The 27364-nt window shown below is 31.2% G+C and overlaps 2 protein-coding genes across 3 annotated transcripts; both read right to left on the reverse strand.

Annotated features, from left to right (window-relative positions):
• Positions 1–3453: 3453 nt before the first annotated feature.
• LOC107413696 (large ribosomal RNA subunit accumulation protein YCED homolog 1, chloroplastic) lies at positions 3454–8733 on the reverse strand. 2 transcript variants are annotated; one of them, XM_016021710.4, is made up of 4 exons: positions 8498–8733; positions 8052–8216; positions 4149–4909; positions 3454–3888 (listed from the first exon to the last, which is right to left on the reverse strand). In XM_016021710.4, exons 3-4 carry the CDS (start codon positions 4709–4711, stop codon positions 3474–3476), a joined length of 978 nt encoding a protein of 325 aa, XP_015877196.2. In that variant the 5' UTR covers positions 4712–4909; positions 8052–8216; positions 8498–8733; the 3' UTR covers positions 3454–3473. The 2 variants fall into 2 exon arrangements, with proteins under 2 accessions (XP_015877196.2, XP_015877195.2); XM_016021709.4 differs by lacking the exon at positions 8052–8216.
• A 560-nt stretch (positions 8734–9293) lies between these two features.
• Positions 9294–14613, reverse strand: LOC107413691 (BTB/POZ domain-containing protein At5g03250). The gene is made up of 4 exons (XM_016021703.4): positions 14278–14613; positions 12550–12619; positions 10796–12016; positions 9294–10065 (listed from the first exon to the last, which is right to left on the reverse strand). Exons 1-4 carry the CDS (start codon positions 14334–14336, stop codon positions 9526–9528), a joined length of 1890 nt encoding a protein of 629 aa, XP_015877189.3. The 5' UTR covers positions 14337–14613; the 3' UTR covers positions 9294–9525.
• Positions 14614–27364: the final 12751 nt, after the last annotated feature.

The following is a 27364-nucleotide window of genomic DNA, read 5'->3' on the forward strand; positions in this document are numbered from 1 at the left end:
AAACAGGCCCTAAGATTTAAAAAAAAAAAAAAAAAAAGCACAAAGGGATGGTGGCCGGAAATGATACCCATCGCGTCATGCCATAAGCGGTGCTAACACTCTCTTTGCTTTAATGGCAGAAAGTTTTTTAAAAAATATTTAGTTCTTTTTTTTTTTTTTTTTTTTTTTTTTTGGAACCATAAAGAATGTTTCCTTCTGGTTACAGGATCAACAAATACCAGACCAAACCATCAGGGCAAAACTGAAAGCGCAGTTAACCCAAAAAAATAAACTATAAAGAATATCTACTTTGAAAAGGCAAAATAAAAAAAAAAGGATATTTTTGGTATTTAAAATTTATGTGAGTGTATTAAGATTACGCTCTCGCTCCCTGTACCCCGCACCCAATACAGTGGCCCACCCCAATGGAGGCGGAGCGTGTAGTCTTCCAACTTAAAGACTGATGTGATACATATTATCCTACACCCATATCGGGAACCCCTTTTCGATAAGGGAGGGATGCACAAATTTGTTCATAACAATATTCCATGTGTTTAATTCCACTCAAATCGTACCCATCGCAGCCATTAGCCCATAGGCTAATATTTACATGCCCATGCTTCATGCTTCGTGGTTAACTAAACGTGGTTTGTATCATGTTGTGCCCCAACTTTGACGTACTATGCTTGTATTGGGTTGCATTTTTCTATAGAGATTAAATTGGATACTTTATTGCTCGCATATTTTGCCCTTTAAATTTTGTAAAACCTACATATATCTTTTACTTGATTGTCAATTTGAGAAGGATACAAAAGTAAATTATATTAAAAATGCTTTATCATCAAATCTATAGGTTGCTTAATTTCAGAATATTGATCAATATGTGTGCCACCTTTACTATTTCTGTTGTGTTTCAAAAAATATTGTTAATATATATATATATATATAATACTGCTATTGTGTGTGAAGTCAAGTACCATATAGTGGACAACAGCCATCTACAGTCTTAGATCTGCATGATCTATAATATTTGATGACTGTAAAATAACTGTCTCCCATTAAGTAATAGGCAACTTCCCCTACTAGCACTTCATATATATATATATATATATACATATTATATTAATAAAAACCGCTTATGGTGTGTTTTTCATTTTTCAATTAATTTTTTTTTTCATTTCTTGTAATTTTTTTTTTTTTTTGTGTTTTAAGATTTTTTTTTTTTTTATAAATTTTTGAAAAGATTCCGTTAAGAGTATTATTAAACAATTTCATATTTTTAGTTTTTAGTTTTTCTTTTTTTTTTTAGTTGATTCTAATAAAAAAGCAGTGCTTATTTTTTAACAAATCCTTATTCTTAGTATAATAAATTTATTGTTGCCTATTTATTAAGGTTTTCAAAATTTTCCAAAAAAAATTAATAGGCTAAAATTTTTTACTGGATAAATTTTAAATGCATGGTTTCTAAAATTATTACAAGACTTATATTTATTCATTTTATTTTTAATAATAATAATTTATTATTGTCAAATGAGATTGGTTTAGTTGATAAGGTATTTACACCCAAATTGAGAAGGGATAATTCCATTATCAATGACCACTAGTAATAATACTCCAATCCTAGGTTCAAAATCTGGTGCTAACTCTTCCTCCCTAATTTATGAAAAGAAATGGTTTTTTTTTACTGGAATATGATACAAATTTTTATGAATATTGTATTTATCTCTTATAGTTTTAAAACCAAAAAGAAAAAAAAAAATCTCTTAGAGTTTTGTTGTTTTTTATTTTTGTTTAACCAAAAAAATAATAATAAATAAAAACAACTGATGCTATCACATAATCAGATACGCATAAAGTCATGATGATTTTAGCATTAAATTTAGCATTAAGTTTTCCTTTATCCGCTTTTAAATAACTTTTACAACTAGGATTAAAAATTAATAAATAATTAATATAGATTTAATGACATAAAGGACCTTATCATGCTAATCTTCAATGTCCATTGATGTAAAGGTGGTTCCTCTCCTGCATACTAGTTTAGGCATTTCATCATTTTTTTTTTTTTGTCTTGTTTTTTTGTTTTTTATTTTGTTTTTCCAAAGGTAATAAATTCAATTTGTTTATAGGTAATTTTCTCTCTATCAGTAGGATTCATATAAATTTCTTTATTGATAATAAATTGTGTAAGGGTTTTATATACATTGTTAGACTTCTCTTTTTTTTTTTTTTTAATAATCAAATTAAGCTTTTAAAGTATACAATAATTTAACATGTTAATGGAACTTGGCAGCTACAAAATCAACAAGTTTATGTCCTAGATTCTCATTCTTGTTTGCAATTGTATATGTTCTAAATCAGGTAAAATTCTACGCAATATAATAACATCCACACAATATTAAAGTGTTTGGGTTTCACTTAACACTATAGGATTTGTAACAGTGCTAATACAATAATACACACTAATTAAAGGCTTGTTAATATTGAAATAGGATATCAACCCATCAACACGATAAAAACGGTATTTTGGTAATAAAAATTTATATTTGTTAAATATTCACTCTTTGTTGATAGTATTCAATGGTATTTTCTTATATGTAAAATTTTCATTCATCTATCTAATACTAAATTTCGCACATATAATTATTTTATTATTATTTTGTACTATTAACCATTAATTAAGTGTAATTTTGTATTTGTCAATGCTTTTTTTTTATTTAAAAATAAATCTTATCATTGAGCTTAATTAAGTACTGTAAACGGGTTAAACAATGATTTAATAAATGGGTTTAAATTTATATATTTCAATATGAAAACTTAACATGTTATATTTGGAAGAAAATTTTTTAATACAAATACGATATGATACAGCGCATTAAGTTGTGAAGTTTAATTTGTTCTAAGTAATTTTTGGCATGTGTAAAAGCCCAATTAATTTTTTTCCTTCCTCTTTTTTAATTTAATTAATTAATTAATTAATTTTTTTGGGTAACATCTTTCTATTTTGCTAATGGACTTACAAGTAAAACGTTTTATATTAAATTGTGTTTGAGCTTGATATTCACGTGAGTGTTGATATTAAATGGAGTGCGAGTTTGATATATGTCGTTGAACTATGTGTGATTTTGTTTTTTTTTTTTTTTTGGGACAACAAACTCAGTGTGAGTGCGATATATATATATATATATATATAGTATTTTTTGGTAATATAGTGTGAGTTTGATATATATAGGATGTCCCGTCAGTGTTGATACAGTTTGATAAATAATATACTTGAACTATGTGTGAGAATTTTTTTTATTTTTTATTTTTTATTTTTTGGTGGAAACAAACTCACACTGAGTTTGATATATATAGCTGTTTAATTTTGGAATAGATGGTAATTTAACACGCTAATACTATTTTTTAATAGCATTCCAAATAAACAGCATATATGGTAGTACTATTTTTTAATAGCATCCCAAAATAAACGGCATATACAAAAATTTAGACATTAATTATTTTGTCTGCATTTGCTTCTTTAAATCTCCAAGAGGCCCATATCCTTTCTTTTCCACCTCCTTTTTGCTACAGTTACAATTTTTGGTGTTCAAATTTATACCACATTTTAAACACAAACCTTTGCAATTTGGATCACAAACAGCATTAATGGTGATTTCTAGGTGGACCAAGTCTCTTATGTGTTTTGAAATATCTATTTCTTTTTCTTCTGGAGGAAAATACAGCCAATCCTCCAAATCAATTGAGGATTCATCATCTTCCACTCCTTCCTCATCAATTCCAGCATAAGATTGGACCTTGTCTCCCCCACATATTATTCCCATGTTAATAATATCTGGTTCTTCAACAGGCTCTTCAGTAAGTAGGAGTGAGAAGTTGGAGAAAATGCACTCTGCAGTTGGCTCCCCACACCTTTAACATAGAATAAAGGACATAAAACTCTAAGAAACAAATTTTCCAGAACTCTCTTCCACAACTATTAAGGTAAGCATAAATAAGAGGAAACAGCCAAGGGAAGATGAGTATGTACATTTTCGACTCTGATTCGCACCTATTGTATATTATTGTGGGATCATGAAAGTTAACAGAAACTAATTTTCATGGATCCTTCAATCAGATCAAGATGGGAAAATGCATAGTGGTTGAAATAAAGAAGTAGGTAGAATATATACCTGTTACAACCAAGAGTGATGACAGTTTTAATGATCCCATCGAGCCTCAACTTCTGCTTCTTTTTTGTAACATCAATGGAGATCTGAACAGGCGTTCCTAAAGGATAATCCTTTACAGATCTTGTTACCCGTAATCCCATCACCGAAGCCCTGGATTTTGAGACCTCAGTTGAAAGTTTTCCTAACCCAAGTCTCTCTAAGGTTGTGCAATACTCCAAATGTGATATTGAAGAGCTTCTCTTGTAAATAACTGCCCCTTCCCATGGTGAGTCTGTGTCTTCCATGTCATCTTTTTCTTGATCTCCCAAATGAAAAGATACTTCATTTTCTTCAATGACAGGTTGGTAATTAGGTTTCATGCAATCTATTTTAGTAGACCTTAAAATATTATATTCTTTTTCTCTAACAATTATTGGGATACCTTTGACTAGGCAAGACCGATTCTTGCCTAGACCAAAAGCAAAATAAGGAAAGGGAGAAGTGTATCCATAGGGCTTGAAATAAACTTTGTAGTGGTTAATGAAAGAAGAGGGAACTATAAAGGATGGGCATACAAGGGACATTTTAATTTTTATATCTAGCTAGAAAATCCTATAAAATAAACAGTCCAGAAGGCCTTCCAATGATTACACAAAGGAATAAGCCATAACGTAAAATATAAAAATTAGAAATTTGTTCGGGGGCAGCACCAATTTGACCCTCTCTTCATGTAGTATAGTCGGGCAACAAGAAACTCAGCTGGTGAATTGTATGAATCAAATCTGCAAGGAAGTTGTAGCAGTTCAAACTTAAAAAATTACCTATGTACTGAAGTTTAGTGTGCATAGCATCTAGTAAAAAAGGCAAAAAAAAAAAAAAAAAAAAAAACAAAAAAACAGATCATGTGATACACTAAAGAAAATAATAATAAAATAAAATACAAAAAAAAAAAAAAAGATAAAGAGAGAGAAAAAAACTGGTAGTTCTGACAGAAGAATTTTGTGAATATTGAAGAACCCTATGACCTTTTAGGCCTCATTTAGTACCCACGATTGGATTTAACAACCAAATTATGGTAGAAACAGGTAGGATTCCCCGGACAAATTAATATTTTCAAATGTTTTATACAGTGTCGAACTAACAAACAGGATGATTTATATAATTTTTAAAATAATAAAGATAAAAAATTTGATTTAGACTTTCATGCGTTCACATGATCATCCCATCAGCAACTCTTAGAATACAATTGTACAAATTTTAACTTAGAGAATCACTCCTTAGTTGCCTAGGCACCTTGACTTTTCAAGGAGTTAGAAATACAACTCTTAGAAATTAGAATAGTACAATTGAAACAGAATTAGGATAACAAAACCATCACTTAGTTGCATAATAAACCCTTGATTTTTCAAGTAGTTTAATTTAGTTGTCTTCCTCATCATTTTCATCAAATGTATTCTACCAAGAAACTTTTTCCTAGCTGCTAGACTTCAACATACACTGCATGACCGTACTTTGATATTAACATTATCAAACGCTAAAATCCATGACAGTCAAAAGCAAGATCAATAAAAAATAATAAAATCGTAAATTTAAGCATATTGCCAACATGCATACATATGTCAAACCAAATTGAAATCACAATAAGCCAAAAAAAGAATTCAATAGAAAATTATGCTCCACTTGAAAATGATGATCAGTACAGAGTGAACCAAACTCAAAGACAAAAATTAAAAAAAAAAAAAAAAAATTATGAGAGTTTTATCAAGGAAGTCAACATAAATAACATTCACATGAAACACATATCAAAAAACAGAGAAACATGAAAACAAAATTTATCAAATGTATTCTACCAAGAAACATTTTCCTAGATGCTAGACTTCAACATACACTGCATGACCGTACTTTGATATTAACATTATCAAATAAAAAACAACGCTAAAATCCATGACAGTCAAAAGCAAGATCAATAAAAAATAATAATATTATAAAATTAAGCATATTGCAAACATGCATACATAAGTCAAACCAAACTGAAATCAAAATAAGCCAAAAAAAGAATTCAATAGAAAATTATGCTCCACTTGAAAATGATGATCAGTACAGAGTGAACCAAACTCAAAGACAAAAATTAAAAAAAAAAAAAAAATTATGAGAGTTTTATCAAGGGAGTCAACATAAATAACATTCACATGAAACACATATAAAAAAACAGAGAAACATGAAAACAAAAATTTACAAACTTTTAACCTTTTTTTTTTTTCAAATTGAAAACATGGCAAACAAACAAACAAATTAGAAAGAAAAAAAATTGAAAAAAAAAAAAAAAAAAGAACATAAAATATAAACCAGCAAAATCCAGGCAAAACAGCTATAACCATCAGGAAACAAATAAATCATCTAAAACCACAGTAGAATTATCAACAACCTTATTCAACACATACAATAATGCAACCTCCTTAATTATATCCATAAAACCCAAAAACCTCAACATGTACTGAAATCACCTGAAACCCAGACGACAAAAAGGGAGACAAAGAATGGTTAGCAAAAACATCAAAGTTTGGGCAGAAGAAATGGATAGCTGTGAAAGTGGGTTGATTTCTTGTAGCAAGAATTACAAGTAAATGAGGCTGAAGAGGCAAAGATGCTTTGTTCTGATAGTTGAATGCAGTATATGTGCAGATAGAAAGAGAGTGTGAAGAGAGATAACGTTAAAGAGAGTTAAGACTTCAAAGGAAGAGAGGGAAGAAATAGATAAGATTTGTTCTCAAATTGGAAACAAACAGACTTTAACTTCAAAATAGCTTATTAAAACAACTGAAATGTACATCAGTGAACACATGGTATAATCATTTCCACTGAAATGACTGAAATATTTGTTTTGTTTATTAGGCCCTGTTTGATAACAAGTTCATTTTGTATTTCTTCTTTTTGTTTTTTTCTTCTAAATTGTATGTAGTTTGCTTAATTCAATGTTTTGTAAATGTTAGTTGATAGAAGTTAGACATCCCTATTAACTATAAATGTAAGCAGAGAAAAAAAGAAAAAAAAAAGAAAAGAAAAAAGAAAACGAAACAAAACTAAAATTTATGTTAGTTTTTGTTTTTTTTTCCTTCCTTAACATTTGTAGTTAATTGATATATCTAACAAACTCTAACTACCATCAACTAACATTAATAAACCATTGAAGTCAGTAAACCGTACACAATTTAGAAGGGGGAGAAAAATAAAAATGAACTTGTTATCAAACAGGCCTTTAGTTTTCTTCTATTTGCTTTTTTATCTTCCCTTTTTTTCCTAATTTCTTTCACCACCACACAAAACCAAGTCAAAGAACTTGTTCAGTCAATATAGACTATTATACTTGTTCAAAGTGTTGAGCTTTATTACAGAGTATCCATAACAACTATTAAGCTTTTTCACACAATATGTAACAACTATTAAGCTTTATTACAGAGTAACCATCAATGTTCACACAATAACTAAAATTCCCATAACCTCCACCTTTTACAAAAATAAACTCAATACGCATTTGATATTGTTGTGAAAATCACAATGTATATTGTATAAATACTATTGATAAATATATAACATGCTAAAAGAGTATAGAAGAAACATGTGTTGGATTAGAGAAGTACAACAGAAAATTGCAAAACTTGCTTCAGATTAGTTAGCTAAGGATTAGAGAAAATAAATTGTTCCATTAAACAGAAAATGAGCCCCAAAAAAAAAAAGAAAAACTGTCTCCCAAAACACACAAGAGTTATTCTGAGGACAACAATATCTGAAGTGCCTTCAATGTATCAAATCCACAACTATACATGAGATATTTACTTAACTAATACACTTTAGAAGTGCAAACAGTAGGAGAACATCATATTATTATTTCACTTCCCTTTTGCAGTATTTTAAAAGAACATTTACCGGTTTCTTTTTTATGATCCCATACTTTCATGACTTCACTTAGCAAGTTAGCCACCTCAATTATGCTTACTTAAACTCCAAAAAGAAACCGCTCCTTGTTTATCTTTGTCAATATGCCATAATCCACGAAGAATTCTAATACTACCAGTCATTAATAATAAATATCTGCACAATTGATTTTGAGTAAAACAAATTTGTTAAAAAAGAAAAAGTTTCAATCGGAAACACGCTCAAATTAACCATTAGCTTAAAGCAAAAGAAGCAAAAAGGAATACCCACTTAAAAAGACTTCTATTATAACATATAAGAAGCAAGATACCATAAATTACCAAAAATTTATATTATATTCGATCGAACGTGCCCACAATGAATTTCACATAAGAAATAAATGCGTCAACGACAAATGGATCAAAACCCCATTAGCAAATTTCAAAGAAGATCAAAACCTGAGCCAACAGTCACGGATGACAAGCCGAGGGCGAGTGAGAAGAGCTGAGCAACACCTGGCCGGCGTCGAAATCTGCTCCAACTTCGGAAGGGAGAGCTTGAAAGGGATAGAAGTGGGTGTTGAACAACGGCTTCGTATGGAGCTCAACTACTCGGATAAAGAGAAAATGGGTGGACAATGAACCAGTGATCCCAGTGGGTAGAGATCTAAGAAAAATGGAGGCCTTTATTATTATTATTATTATTATTATAATTATTATTATTTTCTTCTATACGAAAAAAAAAAAAAATCTATATTTATATATTACATCAAATTTAACAATTATAAATGATTAAATATTTAGTTTCAAATTTGAAAGATTGAACCTTATTATATATTTTTGTTATATATCTATATCATATACTGAATAATAATAAAAAATTGATTCGGTTTTGTTGAGAATGAAAAAAAAAAATAAAAGACGTCTTATAAATGGATATTTTAGGAAACCATTAAGTTCAAATTGTTGTTTTCGATTTTTTAAAATTCAATATTAAATTTCTCATTGGGTTAAAAAAAAATAATAATAACAATAACCATTTGTTTTTGAATAAGTAGAATTTAAGATTAATATTATTCACCCTTTAAAAAATCTTTACATCCTTTGGATTTAATAACAATCTTTGTCATTCACACCCCCTATAGGGATATAAATTGATATTGGTCCAGTTGAAATAATATTGGCGAAGGTCAGATTCCATCACAGCTGAATTAAGATTTTGAAAAAGGGAATTTGAAAACAAAAACTCCAAGAATTTACTATTCAATCCACAAGAGAGACACACACATTGGCAATTTCTCTAGAGAAAGTGGTTTTGTATTACAATGGAATGTTACTAAATATAACAAACTAATAACAGGCTACATTTTTTTGCCTAAAACCACAAACAATTAGGCAAAAACTCATTAGCCTTAGGAAGGTAATTTATGGAGCTAAAAAATAAAAAAATAAAACAAAGTTCATTCTATTATGCTAGTTTAAAAAATTCAACCTTCAAATTCACCATTTTTTTGGGTTTTACCTCCATTCATTTGGGGTTCTGTTGATGGTGGTGATTGTTTGGTGTTAATGCATTTCTTGGATACTTTTGCCTCACATGACTTGGACTTTACTCTAAACCCCAACTTCTTCAAGATCGCATTCCAACTTCCCTTGGTTTTTACCAACTTTTCAATCTCTTCTCTCATGTTCAAACACTCTTTCTCAAGCTCAGAAACCTTCTCCCTCATGCTTTCAACTGCTATAGTTTGATCTTGAGCAGTGCCGGTCTGGATGGATGCCTCATTTCTTGCAAGTGTAAGATTCCCACTTGGGTTTTGGGAGTTTCCAAGGTTGTCCGAAACAAAGAACCAGCCAGCAATGGAGGTGCGGAGACGAAGCTGTTCAAAGAATAGAACTTGGACAATGACACGGAGAGGTAGCCTTTCGTTCTGAGCGGCATGAGTGCTGGCTTCTAGTGAGAGCTTCTGGCAGTTCATGAGCCTGCAGATTTGTTCCCTCTCAGAGTCTGTAAGCCAGGGATGAGCCTGAAACAAACTCCAGCACTTCAGGGAAAAAGAAATCTAGTGGCTACAAGAATTTACTATTCAATCCTTATTGATTACTAAAGAATGATATTTTTTTTTTTTGAGAATTATAAATGGATGCGCTCTTTGTGAAAATGAAGCAATAAAGCTGTATCTAGAACTATGAAGAAGATAAAACAATAGTCATGGTTCATGAGCAAGGAAACAACCAAAAATTCAATCTAAAGCACCATATTTTTGCCGCCACTTCTCTAAAACATGCGCATGAACAAACATACAGAGCGAAAGGAAGAGGGTGGTGGCATCTACAAGCAAAGTTTTGCAGAAGTCAATCCCACATACGTTACTGATTTTCTTTCTGAAGGTCTTTGTCATTTGCAGATATGAACACAACCTATGTAAGAGAAGAATTTTCAAATAATTTTTACAGTTCTAAAGAGGAGAGATTCAAATAATTTATACACTAACCTTCACACGTCTATTTGCATATAACTAATATGTAGCAGGTACATCATAAAGACATTACCAAGTAGTTGTCATACAGCTTACTTTAAAGTGTAGAAAAGTGACGTTATGCTCCATTTCCAGCCATGTTATCACGTATCAGTAAAAACACTTTTGAAGAGTGAAAAGTGACGTTAAACCAGATATTCCAGACTAGTGATAATTTTTATGAAGAAATGAATTACAAAATTTAACACTGGTAGTGTTTTTATTTTTATTTTTTTACCTTGAGGTATATATCAATAGCACGGTAAATTCCATCATCTAATGGCCTCGCATATTCAGGGATAACAGCAGCCAGTGACTGAAATTTAGGTAACTTCAAATTTACATCAGGTGCCACCTCAGCAAGATACCCATCTACCAGATTAGCCACCATAGTCATTGGGGTCAGTGGATGAGAACCTCCCATCAATTGGCCTTCATCTACAAAATTCGAAGCACAGTCGGTTGAATCACGATCCAACAGCATGAAGTGATCAAGAATCCTCTGAATACAATCGATATCATAGAGAGTCTCCACTGAATACCCCATATTTGGTATAAGAAGATCTTCCAGAACTGCTTGATCCAACTGGGCACCAATACGTTTTTCTAAATTCTCTCGGCATGAAGGACTTGCATGCAAGATCATAGAGGTCCTTAGAAGCCTAAGCAGGAAATTGGTAGGTGTCACACCCTTTTGATCAGGTAGTAATTCCACTAATTCTTCGAGAAGATTCCTTTGATCTGCATCAGATGGCACAGAAATGGTCGTTCCAGGGGCCGAACGGTTTCCATTTTGCAGGCTTGATTGCCTACACAATAAGGAAAGATGCCTTTTTGCATAGTGAATGAGGGAACCAGCAATCCTGTCCGGTTTCATACCTCCCATTTCAACGGCCTGAATTAGACGTCTATACAGAGGTAACCTCAGAAAGCACACATCATCATACCACCAGTCCTCACTTAAAGGATGCGGTTTGGCAGTCGTGCATATTCCATTCCAGAATGCAGTGCCTTCTGGGCTCTGCCTTGCACTCTGTCCGGCCATAGGCCAACTGAACAAACTTGGATCTGCACAAGCTTTCATTGCCAATGAGTTTATGCATCTAGAAACAATATGCAGCTCTTCCGCTTGTTGTAAAACCTCTTCACAATTTTCTAAGACTTTAATTGAGTCTGTCCAATTTCCAAAGATTTCATTCAAAAAGTTTTCGGTTTGCACAATAAGATTTCCCTCTCCATGTTCTTCAGTCATCCGCATGTACTCTGCGGCGCACCTAAGACTAACTATATTTGATGCACTGAGTTCTATTTTCACACCATAACAGAACTTGGCCACAAGCAAAAGGGCTCTGGGTCCACCAGGTATGTCATGAAGATGCAGAACACATTTATTCTCATCTCCTCCGGATAATTCCCCCATAAGAGTTTCTAATAACCCACTTCTTGATAGCAATGGAAACTGGTGAACATACCAAGGAAGAAACAAGTACAAGATTTCAGTAATAATCATTAAGTACGTAGGCAAACAAATTATTAAAGAAAAACCAGGCTGGCCCAAATACAAGTTAAATATACAAATAATGAAAACAGATGCCCATGGTCTATCATGGTACAGAGATGCCATGTGGATGAGAAGGCCTTCTGCTCTCGCAACATGAGGCAAGGCATATACCTGACTCCTGAGGTATAACAAGGACAACAAAACGGTTTGAAGAACTTAAACACGATTGTGGTTGTCTTTTTTCCTTCAAATACATAATAAATAATTCATATGTGTGTTTGAGGATACAAAGATTATATACAAAGGATGAGGCTTATTCCTTGTGGGATTTTTACTTTAAATGCCTAGAAGAAATAAATACGAAGCTCACCTCAGTAGTCAGTCAGAGAGTTGATCTGCCTTCTAAACATTGTGTCTACTTATATAGAAAGAATTAACATATAAAATATTAAGAAACACAACAGTTGAAAGGCTGACCAAGTATAACTAACCTTGTGGAGATGGAAAGATAGCTCTCCAACTTCAATGATGACATCGCTTGGAAGTCCACTTGAGCAAAGCCTGCAAATGAGAGCATTATGTTAGCTTCAAGCAAAGAAATGCAATGAATAGAAGACCACTTGATGAAGAAATTTCAACTGTTTTGTCAAGTTAAATCAAGTTAACATAGTCCACATTTGAAGATTGCCACCATGCCAGATATAGATATGAATTTTAAATGTATTTGTATGGAAAAGCAAGGGTTGTAAAACAACTGACCTGGATGAAAAACTCAAAGTTGCCATTGTCTAAATTCCATATATATTTTTTAATTAAAAACTCAAATATCCAGCAGTGAGAACTGTTAAAATTTACTGTAGTTTTTACTTAACTGTTTTGGTTTTAGGTCCATTATGCTCTAAAATTTCTTCCAGTTACTTTGTTTCTGTTTTGTTTGAGCAAAAGATGATTTAACTCTTTTACTGAATATACAGTCAGATACATATCCCATACCAAAAGAGTTCATTTATGCCCTAATCTTACCGTTGTCTTGAACAAGAGAGACAAAATTTAGCTTAGGTGACAAGTAAAATAAACTCCCTCACTGTTACGCAACCTAAGGAACTGCTAATTAAAAAGAAGAAGAAGAAGAAGAAGAAGAAGAAGAACAACAACAACAACAACAAAAAATTAAAAAAGAAGAAGAAGAAGACAGCAGACAGACAGACAGACACAAAGGCGACCTCACTGGAAAAAAAGAATTTAATAACTGTTACTTCATTTGTAAAATGTAAATGCGAGCAAGTTTATGATCTTAATGAATGAGAATCAAGGAATCCATTAATAATACGGGAATGGAATCATTTAAATAAGTTTAAGTGAAATATTCATTCCAAGATGATGAAGGGATTATTTTAACAAAAGATCCATTATTTCACAAAATATAGGCAGTGATTTATTCCAAGATTTGAGGCTGCTGTTTTACTATGCATTTACATATTTTGTATGAGCCATTTGTTACATGCGTACAATGCCTTTTCTTCCCAAACAATACATAGAAAGAGAGAGAATTGGGTCCTAAACTTCATCCTCCCCCCCCCCCCCCCCCCCCCCCCCCCCAACAAAACCACTTCCAATTAAAAAAAAAAAAAAAAAAAAAAAAGGAAGAAGAAGAAGAAGAAAAAAAGATACCATCTAAAATATATTTAACAATCTAGCCTGGAATAATATAAGTTGCTTTATGAACTTAAAGAGTAAAAAGATTGCTTTAAAGGTGTAAAGAAAAGACCAATGCACACAAACACAAAGAAAAGAGGATTAGAGGAATGACAGCTGGCTAGAACATAAAGGCACACTCATGAAGTTTGGGGAAGTCTTAAGAGAAATGCATACACACATTAAAATTTGTATAGATATGAAAATCACACATAAATTTGAATATGAAACAGCAAATTTTTATCAAAAAATATCCAAATTATAGTAAATGACTTTGACGACGCTCATATAAGCACATATCACCAAGAAAGAGAAAGCAAAACCATTTAAGTAATTTTTTTTTTTTTTATTAAGAACAAAATTCAGAATAATAATCCCAGAAGTCACAATCTCTGAATATACAAAATGGAAAAAAATCCATTAAGTATTTCCCAGTGGTACAACAAACCCAACATAATGCAATCAAATTCCAATCAAAATTTTGTCAGAGAAACAAAAGGCCCAGATGACCAAAAAGTGTGTACCATGTTTGGCCGTCGAGGTGAAAGACGTCAGGTTTGGATCCCAACTTCATGCACGCCATGTATTTAGCTTTAATGACTGTTCTTCAAAATCATCAAAATGAGCTGTGCTTTTTAGAGTGACAAAGATGTTGTGGTAAGAGATCGAAAGAGGAAAGAAAGGATGATAAGGATGGAAAAAGTCAGTGAGTGAAAATGGCTTCTCTTCTTTTCTCAGCAATTTTCACAGCTTTTCGGGGAAAGGGAAGAGATAATGGTCCCGAGTCCAAAGGGGAAAATCTAGGAGAAAAATCGGTTCCTGCTGTTACATGGAAAAAGGCAGCGTTTGTTTGGGGGACATTATAAGCATGTACTGTTTATTCACGTTGCTAGTGTAAACTATAATATATATAGATATATGCAGCACTTTCAACTTATTTTTAATGTTTGGTCCTTGGAATTCTCTTTAATTGCATTAAAGGCTATCCATTTTGAGAACGAGTCCCTTTATTTATTTCTAAATCAAATAGAATGGTTTTATTACGTCAAGGAAAATAAGCATGCCTTATACCGCAGAAAATATATTTCTTTTAATCTAAAATAAATTATGATCGATGAAGAAAAAATGGAATAAAAATAATAACCTTTGCCACAATATCAAGATAATTATATTTTAGTTCTTTAACTTTTGATAACATTTTAAATAATAATTTTTTAATTAGAGTAGCTGTAATTGACTATTCCATCCTCCCAAGAGAGATTTAGTTTGTCAATGAAATAATTTACTTCTTCTTATAGACTATTATGACAACTCTCTAAAATGGATTTCAATTTCTACTCGATGAACACATCTATAAAATGGATTTCAATTTCTACTTGAGGGACACATCTATACATGATTTATAAAGTTAGGTTCATACCAAAAGTAATTTCTAATATCTCTTAAGAACCTTTTCATTTCATAAAACTTTTCTAAATTTGGAAGCATAACATTAGAAACAAATTAGTTTACTATGCCACATAAAGGATTATCATAAAACTCACTAATTCTAAACCCTTTTTATCCAGAAAGCTTTCCTTAATTTCCCTATCTTTTTCTTTTAGTTTCTCATGCCATTATAATTTAAAAAGATGACTACTAAATATTTTACTTACCTTTTATCCAAAATTTTGACATTAAATTCTTGGAGCGCTTCATTATTTATGTGAGCTCCAAGAAAATGGTCCCTAAATTACCATGAAAAAAAATTCTGAAGAGTTTTTTTATATCTTCAACATTGCCTGCCAAGTCACTGTTGCAATCACCAACCATCTTACCATCCACGTTATGTTTGTAACAAACACCTTAGTTCATATTTCCTTTTACATATTTCACTTCATAATGTGTTTGAGATGGTGAATACATGAATCTAGATAATATACTCCCTGCATACATGAAATCATGCCTGGAGGCACACAAATATAGTAAGCTTCCTTCATATCAAAACCTTATACATAGTTCCATTTCCTTTAGTAGTACCATCATCAAATTCAAATTTAACATTTTGAATCACAAGTATATCAACAGGCTTGCAATTCTTCAATTGAAACTTAATGAGCAAGTCTAAAGCAAACCTTTCTTGTAATAGGAATATGCCTTCATTTGTTTGTGCTATTTCCATGCCAAGAAAGTTGTGCGTTAAGCCTAAATCCAACATCTCAAAAGTTTGCTTCATTTTGTCTGTGACTTATTCTATGGCTTGAATGTTGCAACCTGAAGCAAGTACATCATCAAGATACAAAGAAATTAGCAGCTTGCCATTACCTGTGCTTGCAAAAAGTACATCATCAACATACAAAGAAATTAGCAGCTTGTCATTACCTGTGCTTGCTGAACAAACTGCTAAACTAAATGAGATTAAAAAATAAAATAATGAATTAAAAGAAATATCTTTCCAAATCATTACCCAAATGGATTGGAATGAAGATTTTTCTTATAAACAAATTAATAATTATCTTAGTCTAGTCTTTTTCATAGAAAGTGATAATCAATTATCTTTCTTTGAAAAAATTAAAAGAATATGCTTATTTGAAAAATCCAAATAAGTTTCCTTTGACATTTATTCATGTCAATCCAAGAAAGGATTCATGATCACAAAAAAGTTGTTAAGAATATATTAGTTGAATGTGCAACCAATATAAGTACTATTGATAATCTTCAACCAAAACTCCATTTTTCCATAAATCATGAACCTTGGAGTTTAACATCTATTGAATGGGGAATTACTAATTTAATAATCTGTCAAAGTTAAGCTTTTGATTAGCTTAAAAACTTTTCCCAAATGATCAAATCAATGGTCTATCATGTAGTAAAAAATCATAAAAGAATAAAACATTTGACATTCTCTGTTGCCAGCACCATTGGATGGAGATATAGAGAAAAAAGTCTTTCGACCTTATTAGATATGGTTGCTGACTGAAGCAACAGAAAATGAAATGGTGGAGGAACAACATCCAGATAATTATACTTTAATTTTGGCACAAGGTGTTCATCCACAAGATACTGGATCAACAGTGCAAAACATTTAATTGAAGTAGCGAGGGCTTTAAAGGAAAATAATTTATTTAAAGTCATTGATGATAGAAGAATTCTTTTAACATATACTAGTAAATTGTTTTCTTTCCAATGAACAAAAAATGAAACCTCAAAATTTATTGGAAAAAATAGCGTAACAGCTAAGTATTTTGGATGTTCCAAAAGACTTAGTAATAGAGGCGAAAGAAAAAAATCCATCTAAAGCTAATTCCAGATCAGTAATCTCCAGCATTATCCTTAGATTCCATAGCAAAAGATAACACCATCAACTAGATGAGGATTAGAATTCTATGAACAGAAATCTAGGATCAAGAAACCTTGCCCAAAAAAATAAAAAGAAAGATTCCCTCCATATCCCCCTGCAATACCATTTAAGAGGAACTATTTTGAATAGTAAAAAATTATGATTCATTCATGAATAGTAAAAGTACTATTCACCTTTATTAAATTACATTGGTAGGATATTATCTTGTATGTCTATAAATTGGCCTTCATTGAAGACGAAGAGGGCATCATCCTTTGTATAGTATATTCCCTTTTGTCTAATCTTTCTTCTGTGTAACTCTCTTTCGCATCTTTATAGTAAAATTGGTATCAGAGCCTAAAAGATAATTATGCTTTATAAGTTATCTCATGTGTTGAGATTTCTTATGTTATTGTGAGTATAATTTTATTATATTATCAACATAAAGAAGTCTTCATCTTATAAAGGTATGTTTTAATTATCTAAGTATTCTTAGTATACATGTTTGTGTTTTCTTGTTTCTTGTTTAACTTTATCTTCAGTCGTTAATTTAAAACCCATACACTTAGTTTTCTATGGAGCTCATATTTCCATGCCTAATCTTCTATTTTGTTGAATTTAGAGGATCTCAGAAATTGGTTTTAAGCACCTTTAGAAAAAAAAATCAAAGTTTTAGGTATCATAATTAATGGAAGAAGGTACAATAAAAAACTAGAATGTCAAGAAAATATAAACCATTCTCATGTTATGCATATTGAAGGTAAAAATGAAAATTTTAAAAATATTTGTAGTAGCCTAAATAATATTACTGATCAAAATTTAAAAAATATTTGTAGTAACCTAAATAATATTATTGATCCTGTTTGCTATACTATAAAAAATATGAATGCTCAATTTAAAAATCTTAAAATACTAGAATCAATTAGTTATAAATCAAATCCTAAATTAGCCATTTTAAGTGGAGAAACTACTCTAATAAAAAAAATTAACCAAGTTGAATTTCGAAATATAAAAGAAATATTAGTTGCTGGTGAAAGTTTTATAAAGATCTGGAATTAAGCATAGAAGAAAGAAATAAAATTCTAGAACAAATAAAGCAAGTTTGTCTAGAATATGAAAAGCTTTTAGAATATTTTCATTATGTTTTTAATATAGAAGCAAGATTTGAAGAAGAACAAACTTCTAAAGAAATTAATTCACAACAAGAAAATTTAGAATTTGAAAGTGAAACTTCATCTAAATATAGATGATGAGAAAAATCCTAAGAAAAAGAAGCCAAAAATCCACCAATAGAAGAATTTAAAAACGAATTCGGTTATAAAGAAAAAATGAAAAAACTCTATATCAAAACTAGAGAAACATCAGGAGTAAAAACTAAGGTGAATCTACACCTATTATTGTTACACAAAGAAGAATAAACAACCTATAGCCAAAGGAGGAATTTATTTAAATTTAGATAACATTCCTTTTAAACAAGTAGCAAAAGTCATAGATGAATGAACATAATTAATGGACAAAAGAATAATTTTTAGATTATTTAGTTAGAACATTTCAAGAAGAAGTGCTCCATTGGTTAAAACATTGGGAAGCTATAACTTTAGGAAAAACTCAAAAAGAGAATATGTTAAAAAAAGAAACATGGTTGAACTTTTAGAAGCCTTAAGTAAATTTATAAAAGAACAATCTTATGGTGTAGTAGATGAAATAACAATACCAGCCGCTACATGCATGCGATCCAAACTAGAATTATGTAATATATGTTATTTTGAAGATTTTTATAAATTATACAGAAAAGCTTTCTATAGCTTACCTTATGATCAAACTAATCATTGGCTGTAATAATTTTTTCATAAATTACCAAACCTACTGGATAAACTAGCCATTAAAAATTATGATGACTAATTAAAGAAAATGGCCAACTTAGATAACTTAGGACTAAGAATAAACTTTGTTTTAAAATTAATTAATGAAAGATGTTTAGAATTAAAAGCTAAAAAAAGGTAAAAAATCCTATAAATACAAAATGCTGTGATAAAATTCTTCAAGAACATTGGAAGATAGGATGTCTAAAACCACAAGCAACAAAAATAAAATCCAGAAACTATAAATGGAAAACTTTTAAGAAAAAAGGAAATAAATTTTTTTCCAAAAATAAAAAATATATAACAAAGAAAAAAAATCTTTACAATGTAAAAAGAAATGCAAGTGTTTTATTTGTAATGAAGAAGGTCACTATACACCAGAATGTCCTAAAAATGGAAAAAAAGTGCCAAAAAAGTAATTAAAAACTAGAATTAGAGGATCTTGAAGTGTTATTTGGAGAAAAAATTTCAAACGAGGATGAAATACTTTATAAAATGGAATTCGAAGAATAAACTTCTCATTCTGAAAAAGAATTAATTTTTATACTTCAACCAGAAGAAATATATAATAAAGAAAATGAAACAATAACTTTAAAAGATGTTGTGAGAAAAATTCTTTCTATAATAGAAGAAGAATTTAACCATCTAGAAAAAGAAAGGTTTAAAATAAAAGAAAATAATATCCATAAAATTCCAAAATTTAATATTTTTTCTGCAAGAATATTTGAACACTTTACTGGCAATACACAAGCTAAATGTATCCAAGAAGGGACAACTGAAATACCTCTGTTAAGTAAAAAAATAACTTTAAGATAGATTAAGAATTATCTAAAAGCAAAATAAGTTCATATGGGTATAATCCAAATAAAAATAACTTGTCTTTTGTAGACTAGGATTACATACCCCCATTTTAATAGTAGTGTTAGATAATAGATTAAAAGATTCAATTCAAGCTTTAATTGGCGAAATACAATCTAACCGTGTTAATGGAGTAGTATGGTTTAATATAAGACCTAACTAGTTCATGTCTCTTTAAAACAAAAATTTGAGAAAATTCCATAAAAAGAAAGATTCAAATAAAAAATTTAAACATGGATGATGAACAATAAGATTTATCCATACAATGGAGAAAAATCCATGAATTAACAGAACCAACTGAAACATTTATAAAACCATATGATAAAAATATAGTAAAATTATATGAAGCTCAACCATATGATATTGAGATAAAACCAAAGTTATTAAATTTGAAAGATTTAGAAATACCAAAACCATGGTTAGTAACTAATCTTGTACGAAAATCTACAAAACCATAACATAATATTATAGAAATTCAATCATCTAGAAATGATTTATTTTTAGAGACAAAAAGTCTCTAGAATGGAAAAAAGATTTTCCTAACCTAGAACAACTAGAAAATTTTAAACATTTGAAATTAAAGGGGAAAAAGAAAAAAAGGTAAAACATCAAAAAATGATGAAACCCAACCAATAATTGGTCATAGTAAGATACTCGTTACACCAGAAGCAAATTACATAAGAAATGATGAAATCAAAATGAATGGAATATTTCATTTTAAATCAAAAGCTCAAGAAATAATATTTTCTCCTGGACTAAATCAATCTAAACAATATTATGTATTAGGAAATTTTGAATTTCAAGGGTATAAACTATATAATCTTTATGTTCTATTAGATAGGGGAACACTAATATGCTCCTTCACCCTAATGCTATTCCACATGAAAATGGATATTAATGAAAACACCCATAAAAATTACTTGAATTCAAGGTGAATTATCTATAATAAAATAAAAAGCTAAAAATATAGCCACATGGATGAATAATTAAAAATTTATCATTCCAAAAATAATAACTTTTCCTGAAGTGTATAGAGATTTTATTATAGGAAATAATTTTATAGAAAAACATCTCCCTATAATCTTCAATAAAGAAAGTATAACTTTAGGAAAAGATAAAATTGAAACTAAAAGCTTATCTTACCATAAAAATAAATGCTCAAAATGATTCTTTCTAATAAAGAAAGAAGAAATGATAAAAATAAGGATGCTATAACCCAAAACCATTGGGTTCATAATATTTTCAAAGAAAATTTTGGAGAAAACTCACTAAATCTATGGAACAAATTGTCTCGATTTTGTTCATTAAAATTAAAAAATCCTGATATAATAATAATCAAAGTCAAACCAATGATTTATACAAGCATTGACATAAATAAATTCAAAATTTAACTAAAATAATTACAAGAGAAAGGACTAATAGAAGAAGCTAAAATTCTACATAGTAGTCCAGCGATTATGGTAAGAAATCATGCTGAAATGATTAGAAGAAAAGCAAGATTGATAATAAATTATAAAAGACTGAATTAACATATAGAATTCGATGGATATTTTATCCCTTGAAAGGATGTTCTAATCAATCAAACTAAAGGTAGCAAAATCTTTAGTAAATTTGATTGTAAATCTAGATTTTGGCAAATAGAGCTAATAAAAGAATCAAAACCATTGACAGCTTTTAGAACATCAGGAGTACATTTCCATTGGAATGTAATGTCTTTTGGCTTGAACATAGCTCGATAGGTATTCCAAACATGGATTCACTCTATTTTCAGAAACTTTAAATAATTTTGTATTGTTTATATAGATGATATATTTGTCTTCTCAAAAAATAAGAAGAATATAATAATCACCTAAAAATAATTTTAAATCAATTTAAAAAATATAAAATTATTATCTCAGAGAAAAAGATGATTCTATAGAAAGAATTTATAGGAATAACCCTAGATAAATTAGGAATAAAATTATAAGAATATATAATAATAAAAATGAAATAATTTCCTAATGAAACAAAAGATAAAAGCCAGTTACAACAATTTTTAGGAATTTTAAATTATGGAAGAAATTTTATCAAAAATTTATTTCATAAAGAAATACCTTTATTAGAAAAACTAAAACAAAATCAAGAATTTTAGTGGACAAACAAAGATAAAGAATTAGTAAACAAAATAAAGGAAGAAATAAAAACACTACCAACGATTTATTTTCCTCAAGAAGGAGATAAGTTAATTCTTGAAATAGACATTTCTGATTTATGCTAGAGATGTGTATTAAAAGCAATATCAGTGGAGAAATGGAATGAAATAGACATCCCATTACATATAAGTAAAATTACTAAGAGACCCTTGGTAAAAAACTTCAAAAAGAAGAATTATTATGTGGATATAATTATGGTAAGTTTAAACCAAATGAACAAAATTATATTATATTTGAAAAAGAATCTTAACTATAAAATTACGAACATATAACTAAGCTGTTTTTGACTTTCTCGTTAATAAGAAAAACATAATGGTCGTAGACAATAAATCTACAATTATATTTCTATATACACTTTTGAGGTTGAACAGCTAAAAGAATATGAAAATTTTCTTGCTAATTATTTTAGCAAGAATGAAGAAGGGTAAGAAACCTTGGTTAATAGTTGCGAAGGCTCCAAGACTCAAAAGTTTTTATGTGGTCTTTGAAAGGTTCCAAACAAGGATTTTTATCTCATGGGAAGCCTGTCAACCATAGGTAAATACATATAAAGGAGCTTTATACAAAAGCTTTAATGATCTCGAAGAAGCTAAAAAAGCTTATCTTATATGATAAAGAAAGTTAATAATCAAGTTTTGGAGATACGACATAACATCTCTCCTAGTATTCCTGATTTCTTTAATCCTGGAATACCATAAAATGTATATGAACATTTAAGTGGAGTACATAAAAACTATATCTTGGGAAATAGTGAAGGAAGCAGGAAAGCATTTTGAGTTTGGATGTGATTTTCAGAAGCTTGGAGAATTATTTTGAATCTTAAAAATTTATATATCTACTTTATTTTACTACATTGGAGATGTTGATTTTCTATGTTACAATCACTGTTTTGATCATAATTTGAGTTACTGATGAAATTTTTGAGTGATTCTTATTGGAGAATTTTTTAGCCATATATGGAAATGCCTTTGTTAAATTTCATTGCATTAGGATCAAGGGATCAACACCAGCATTCATTTAAAATCAACATATCTATGTTGTATTCTCCAAACTTAGAGATTTTGAAATTGTATATTTATTGAAGTTTGGACTGAAGAATCTAGTAGGCTTAGTGTCAGGACCCGTCCAGAATTCCTCCCCGGAACCCTAGACAAGCCCTGATCCCAGGGAAATACCACCGAACCTTCCAATGGAAAATTCGGCAGCACCTCCCCTAAGGGTAGGACTAACCAAAAATTACCTGCACTGAAAACACACTTCTAAAAACATCCCCTTATTCCTCCCACAATACTACAAATTGATTCCACAAATTTCAGCACTTCAAAAGATAACAACAACTCAGTGCAATAAAGAACAACTACACGTCCAATACAGTATACAGAGCATTATACAGATAAATGTGGAATTTATACAATGACAGATAAGAAGTGATACAGGATGGAGAGGAAAAAGGGAAGAAATACTTCTTGGACTTTCGGCAACGAACTGAGACGTTGGGCTCGCCCCGGACAAACAACGTCTCCAACCTGGACCTAGGGGAACGAAATTTAAGAGCGTGAGATGCTAATCATCTCAGTGAGTGACCCTATCTACTGAACACCTTTAATATAATAATATACCAAATAAAAGGAATTTAATTAATCAAGACCGAACAATTAAATAAATAAATAAATAAACAATTGAGGTAACAATTTCTCTCAAAACCCTCACTATTCACTCCGTTGGAAATGTTCCCCTTTTAAAACATTTTCACAAAACCCGATATTCGTACTTCCCGAAAACCAAGGGATCAAACCATTTGATAAACAATAAATAATAAATACCCCAATATATAATTAAAATGTAATAAATTATAATAAATAATTTTTGAACACCTTTGGGGTTTGAAACTTTATCTGGAGATTACACCTGACGCACCACACCATATACCAGTGATGCCCTCCGATACCCAGCGTCCCGAGCACCGACTGGCGGGGAGATTAAAGAGAGAAACTTGCAAACGGCACTTCGGCGTCCCGACAGTACCGCTGCTGAAACCATCATCCCGGCCAAGGGAGGGGCGGCTGTGGCCAATATCAAACTTGCCTGCCCAGTCCAATGGCAACCACGGGAGACATAATACTTGCGCGCTAAACCACATAATACTTGCGCGCTACCACGTGTCCATACACCAGAACACCAATACTGTATGAGTGCGTCTAAAATAATTATTATTAACCAACCGTACCGTTTTCCAAAATTACCGTGGGAAATATATCAAAATTTCACACTTACCATCCCACATATTTTTATTTAACAAACCGATACGAAAACATCGATAACAAATAAACCATAATTTTCTCGTAATACGAGGTTCAACAATAAAAATACCGCGGGCATAATTTATAAAATTTAAACAAATATTTTCATAAAATATTTAACCCAATTATGCCCGAAAAGAATACTTAAAACCACGTACGATTATTACCGAAATATACTTTGCACATGTATAATAAATAAATTAAATCACAATAAAACCATAACCAAATTCTACCACATAAGCATAACTTAAATACCAATTAAACATAATTAATTGCCCAAAAATGTTATAAAATCCAGACACAATCAATTACTGAAAATTCTTGCTCATGTGTAATAAATACCATTTAACCACAATAATAAAAATCGGGGATTTCTTGATAACCCAAAAATTCCATTTAGCACCAATGGGTAAATATATATATATATAAAATAATATTTTTCCCGATTGTATTTAAAATACGCCACATGACCACAAATTACAGATATCAATTTAACACCACATAAATATAATCAATTACCCCAAAAACATTTTTAAAGGTGGGTCACTCACTTGAAGCACGCAATTAAACCATGATCCACCATGGGATCAATTCCATGATTCACCCGTGCTCCTAGAACAAAATTCACACACAATCAAATAAATTAATATTTTATTCGGGTAAATAATACCCGGTACCCGGGGGGTGAAACACAAACGTTAACCAAAATGGTCGAATAATATACCGAATCGAACCTTGAGCGACGAGGATTACAAATCCGATCTCCATCGACCCCAATTCCGCCGGAGGTGGCTGGAATTTGGCCGGAAAGCTTCGGCCGGTTTTCAATTCCTCGTATCTCGCAAACCGCTTCGAATTTTTGAGATTGGAGGCCATATTTGAACTCAGAGGACCCAAAATAGGGGGAAAGGAGGTTTAATTTGGACTGGGCTGGCCGGAAAACACAAGAAAAGAGGAGAGAGAAATTTTGCCGGCCGGCGGCTTCTCCAGCCCGATCGGGGCGCGTCCGGTGGCCGGTGACCGTGAAAATTGGCGGCCGAGCTCGCCTCCTCCTTCTGCTCATCACTGGCAGGCGCGTGAGTGGTTCCGGTGGTCGGAAAAGTTAAACACGGGAGAGAGAGAGAGACGGCCGGTGGGAGGAAATTTGAAAAAAAAAAGGGTTTGGGGGAACCGATGGGCTTTCAAAGGAATCAAGCAATTTCAATGATATTTTCATGCTTCAGCTCTCTCAAAATCTCAATTTCTTGTCTCAAATTATGTATATCCTTGTCAGTTTTCCCATGCTTCATGATGAATTTCATTGCAACAGTCTGGCCCGTGAACTTTCTTCTTCCCTTGTATACTTTCCCGAAGGAACCTTCAACTACAAGCTCAATTACATGATAATTCTCCACACCCATCCTTTATAATTTACCGCTATATATCTCTGCCAAGTTCTAGATCGGATGCAGAATTGAAAGCAGAGCGAGCGAGCGAGCGAGAGGCGAGCGAGAGAGAGAGAGAGAGAGAGGAAAGGAAAGGAAGAAGAAAAGAAAGGAGAAGAAGAAGAGGAAGAAGAATAGGAACGGGGTTGGGTCCCCTTTTTTCCCACGTGGGGGAAAAGAAAAGAAAAAGAAAAAGAAAAGAAAAAGGAAAAATAAAAAGAATAAATTAAAAATAATTAAATAATATTAATAATAATATTATTATTTAAAATAATAATAAAATAATATGATTTTACACATGGTTGACATGTGGCTTCTCAACATGGTGACACATGGTCACCTTCATTAAGTCACACGTGGCACATCGTTATGCGTTTAAAAATAATATTAAAATAATACGGTATTTGAAAAACTCTACAGGTCCATAACTTTCAAATCACATGTCCAAATCGGACGTGCCGCCAGTCTACGGACTCGTATCAACGAGCACTTCACAACCATGCATGATTCAACGCTCAACTTTGCATGAATAAAAAGTCACTCCGGCACCCCTTGGACAGTTTGGACCTCAACTTGTTTTGCTCATAACTTCCAAACCGTAGCTCCATTTTCAACGTGCTACTAGTATACGAACTCGTGCCAATTTGTACTTCGTAATGGTACCTCAGTCAACCTAGAATTCCAATCGGGTCAAAAAGTTAACTTTTGACCCCTTCGGTCAACGGTCAACAGTCAACCTCGGTCAACGTGCAAAAATTTTCGACATGGTTCGGGACGGGGTGTTACACTTAGTATTATTATCATAAGTGGCTAGGACATGAAATAGGTTGAGGAAGTGAGCCCAAGTGTTTAATTTAGAAGACATGTCAAGATGAAGGCCTAGTTCAGCAGTTTATGTAATCCTAGTCCCAAAAATCTAGTTACTTAGTTGTTAAGTAATTGGTTTTTATTATCTATTTTTGTATTTATTTTTATTAGTGGATGTTATGTGGCAATCCTAATTTATAGGAGTTGATTATTTTCAGAGATATTATTTGGAGGAAATACTAATTCTATTTCAGGGTTTGACTTTCACATATGGGAGACATCAATCAAATACACCATTCCTCCTCTACCTCATGCCACCATCATCATTCTCCACTATCGAAGAAGTTTAGTTGAAGCTTGAGATATAGAAGAAGAAGAAGAGCATTAAGGAAGGACTAGGGTCAACTGACAGTTAGCCTCCAAACACCACCAAAGTGTTATTTAATCTCTTGAATTCTTAAATCTTTGTATTCTAGAAAACCTAGCATTATGAGTCAGTTTCACAAGCATAACTTTCTTCTATACTATTGAATTGGTTTCTTTTTTATAATATTTGTTTTCTTTATTTTTGTTGTGTTTCTTTTAAAGTGTTCTAAATTTAGTTGGTTCTTACAACAACGATCATATTAATATAATAACTGTATCTGGATAATATAATAACGATCATATTAGCTTCTTCGAATAAACTGTGTACAAAATACCCAATTAAGATATTATTTTAATCGTTGTTGTATTTTGTTGATATTTTTAGGCACCTATGTGAACTGAGGAATTGATTGTGGAGGATCTTGTATGATCCACATATTTCAAGTAAGTGGTCCATTTTCTAAATTTTTTTTCGAGCGGTTA

This window comes from Ziziphus jujuba, chromosome 8, assembly GCF_031755915.1.
Source record: "Ziziphus jujuba cultivar Dongzao chromosome 8, ASM3175591v1".
In the NCBI taxonomy this organism is placed as follows: Eukaryota; Viridiplantae; Streptophyta; class Magnoliopsida; order Rosales; family Rhamnaceae; genus Ziziphus; species Ziziphus jujuba.

What these genes read in the sequence shown, in the direction of transcription:
- LOC107413691 (XM_016021703.4), bottom strand. Translation starts at nt 14,336, where the DNA reads ATGGCGTGCATGAAGTTGGGATCCAAACCTGACGTCTTTCACCTCGAC. An exon ending in TATCTTTCCATCTCCACAAG is followed by an intron (nt 12,017 to 12,549) that starts GTTAGTTATACT and finishes TATGTTCACCAG; the next exon opens with TTTCCATTGCTATCAAGAAG. An exon ending in CTATTGATATATACCTCAAG is followed by an intron (nt 10,066 to 10,795) that starts GTAAAAAAATAA and finishes AGTTTGTTTCAG; the next exon opens with GCTCATCCCTGGCTTACAGA.
- LOC107413696 (XM_016021709.4), bottom strand. Translation starts at nt 4,711, where the DNA reads ATGTCCCTTGTATGCCCATCCTTTATAGTTCCCTCTTCTTTCATTAAC. An exon ending in ATCACTCTTGGTTGTAACAG is followed by an intron (nt 3,889 to 4,148) that starts GTATATATTCTA and finishes TCTATGTTAAAG; the next exon opens with GTGTGGGGAGCCAACTGCAG.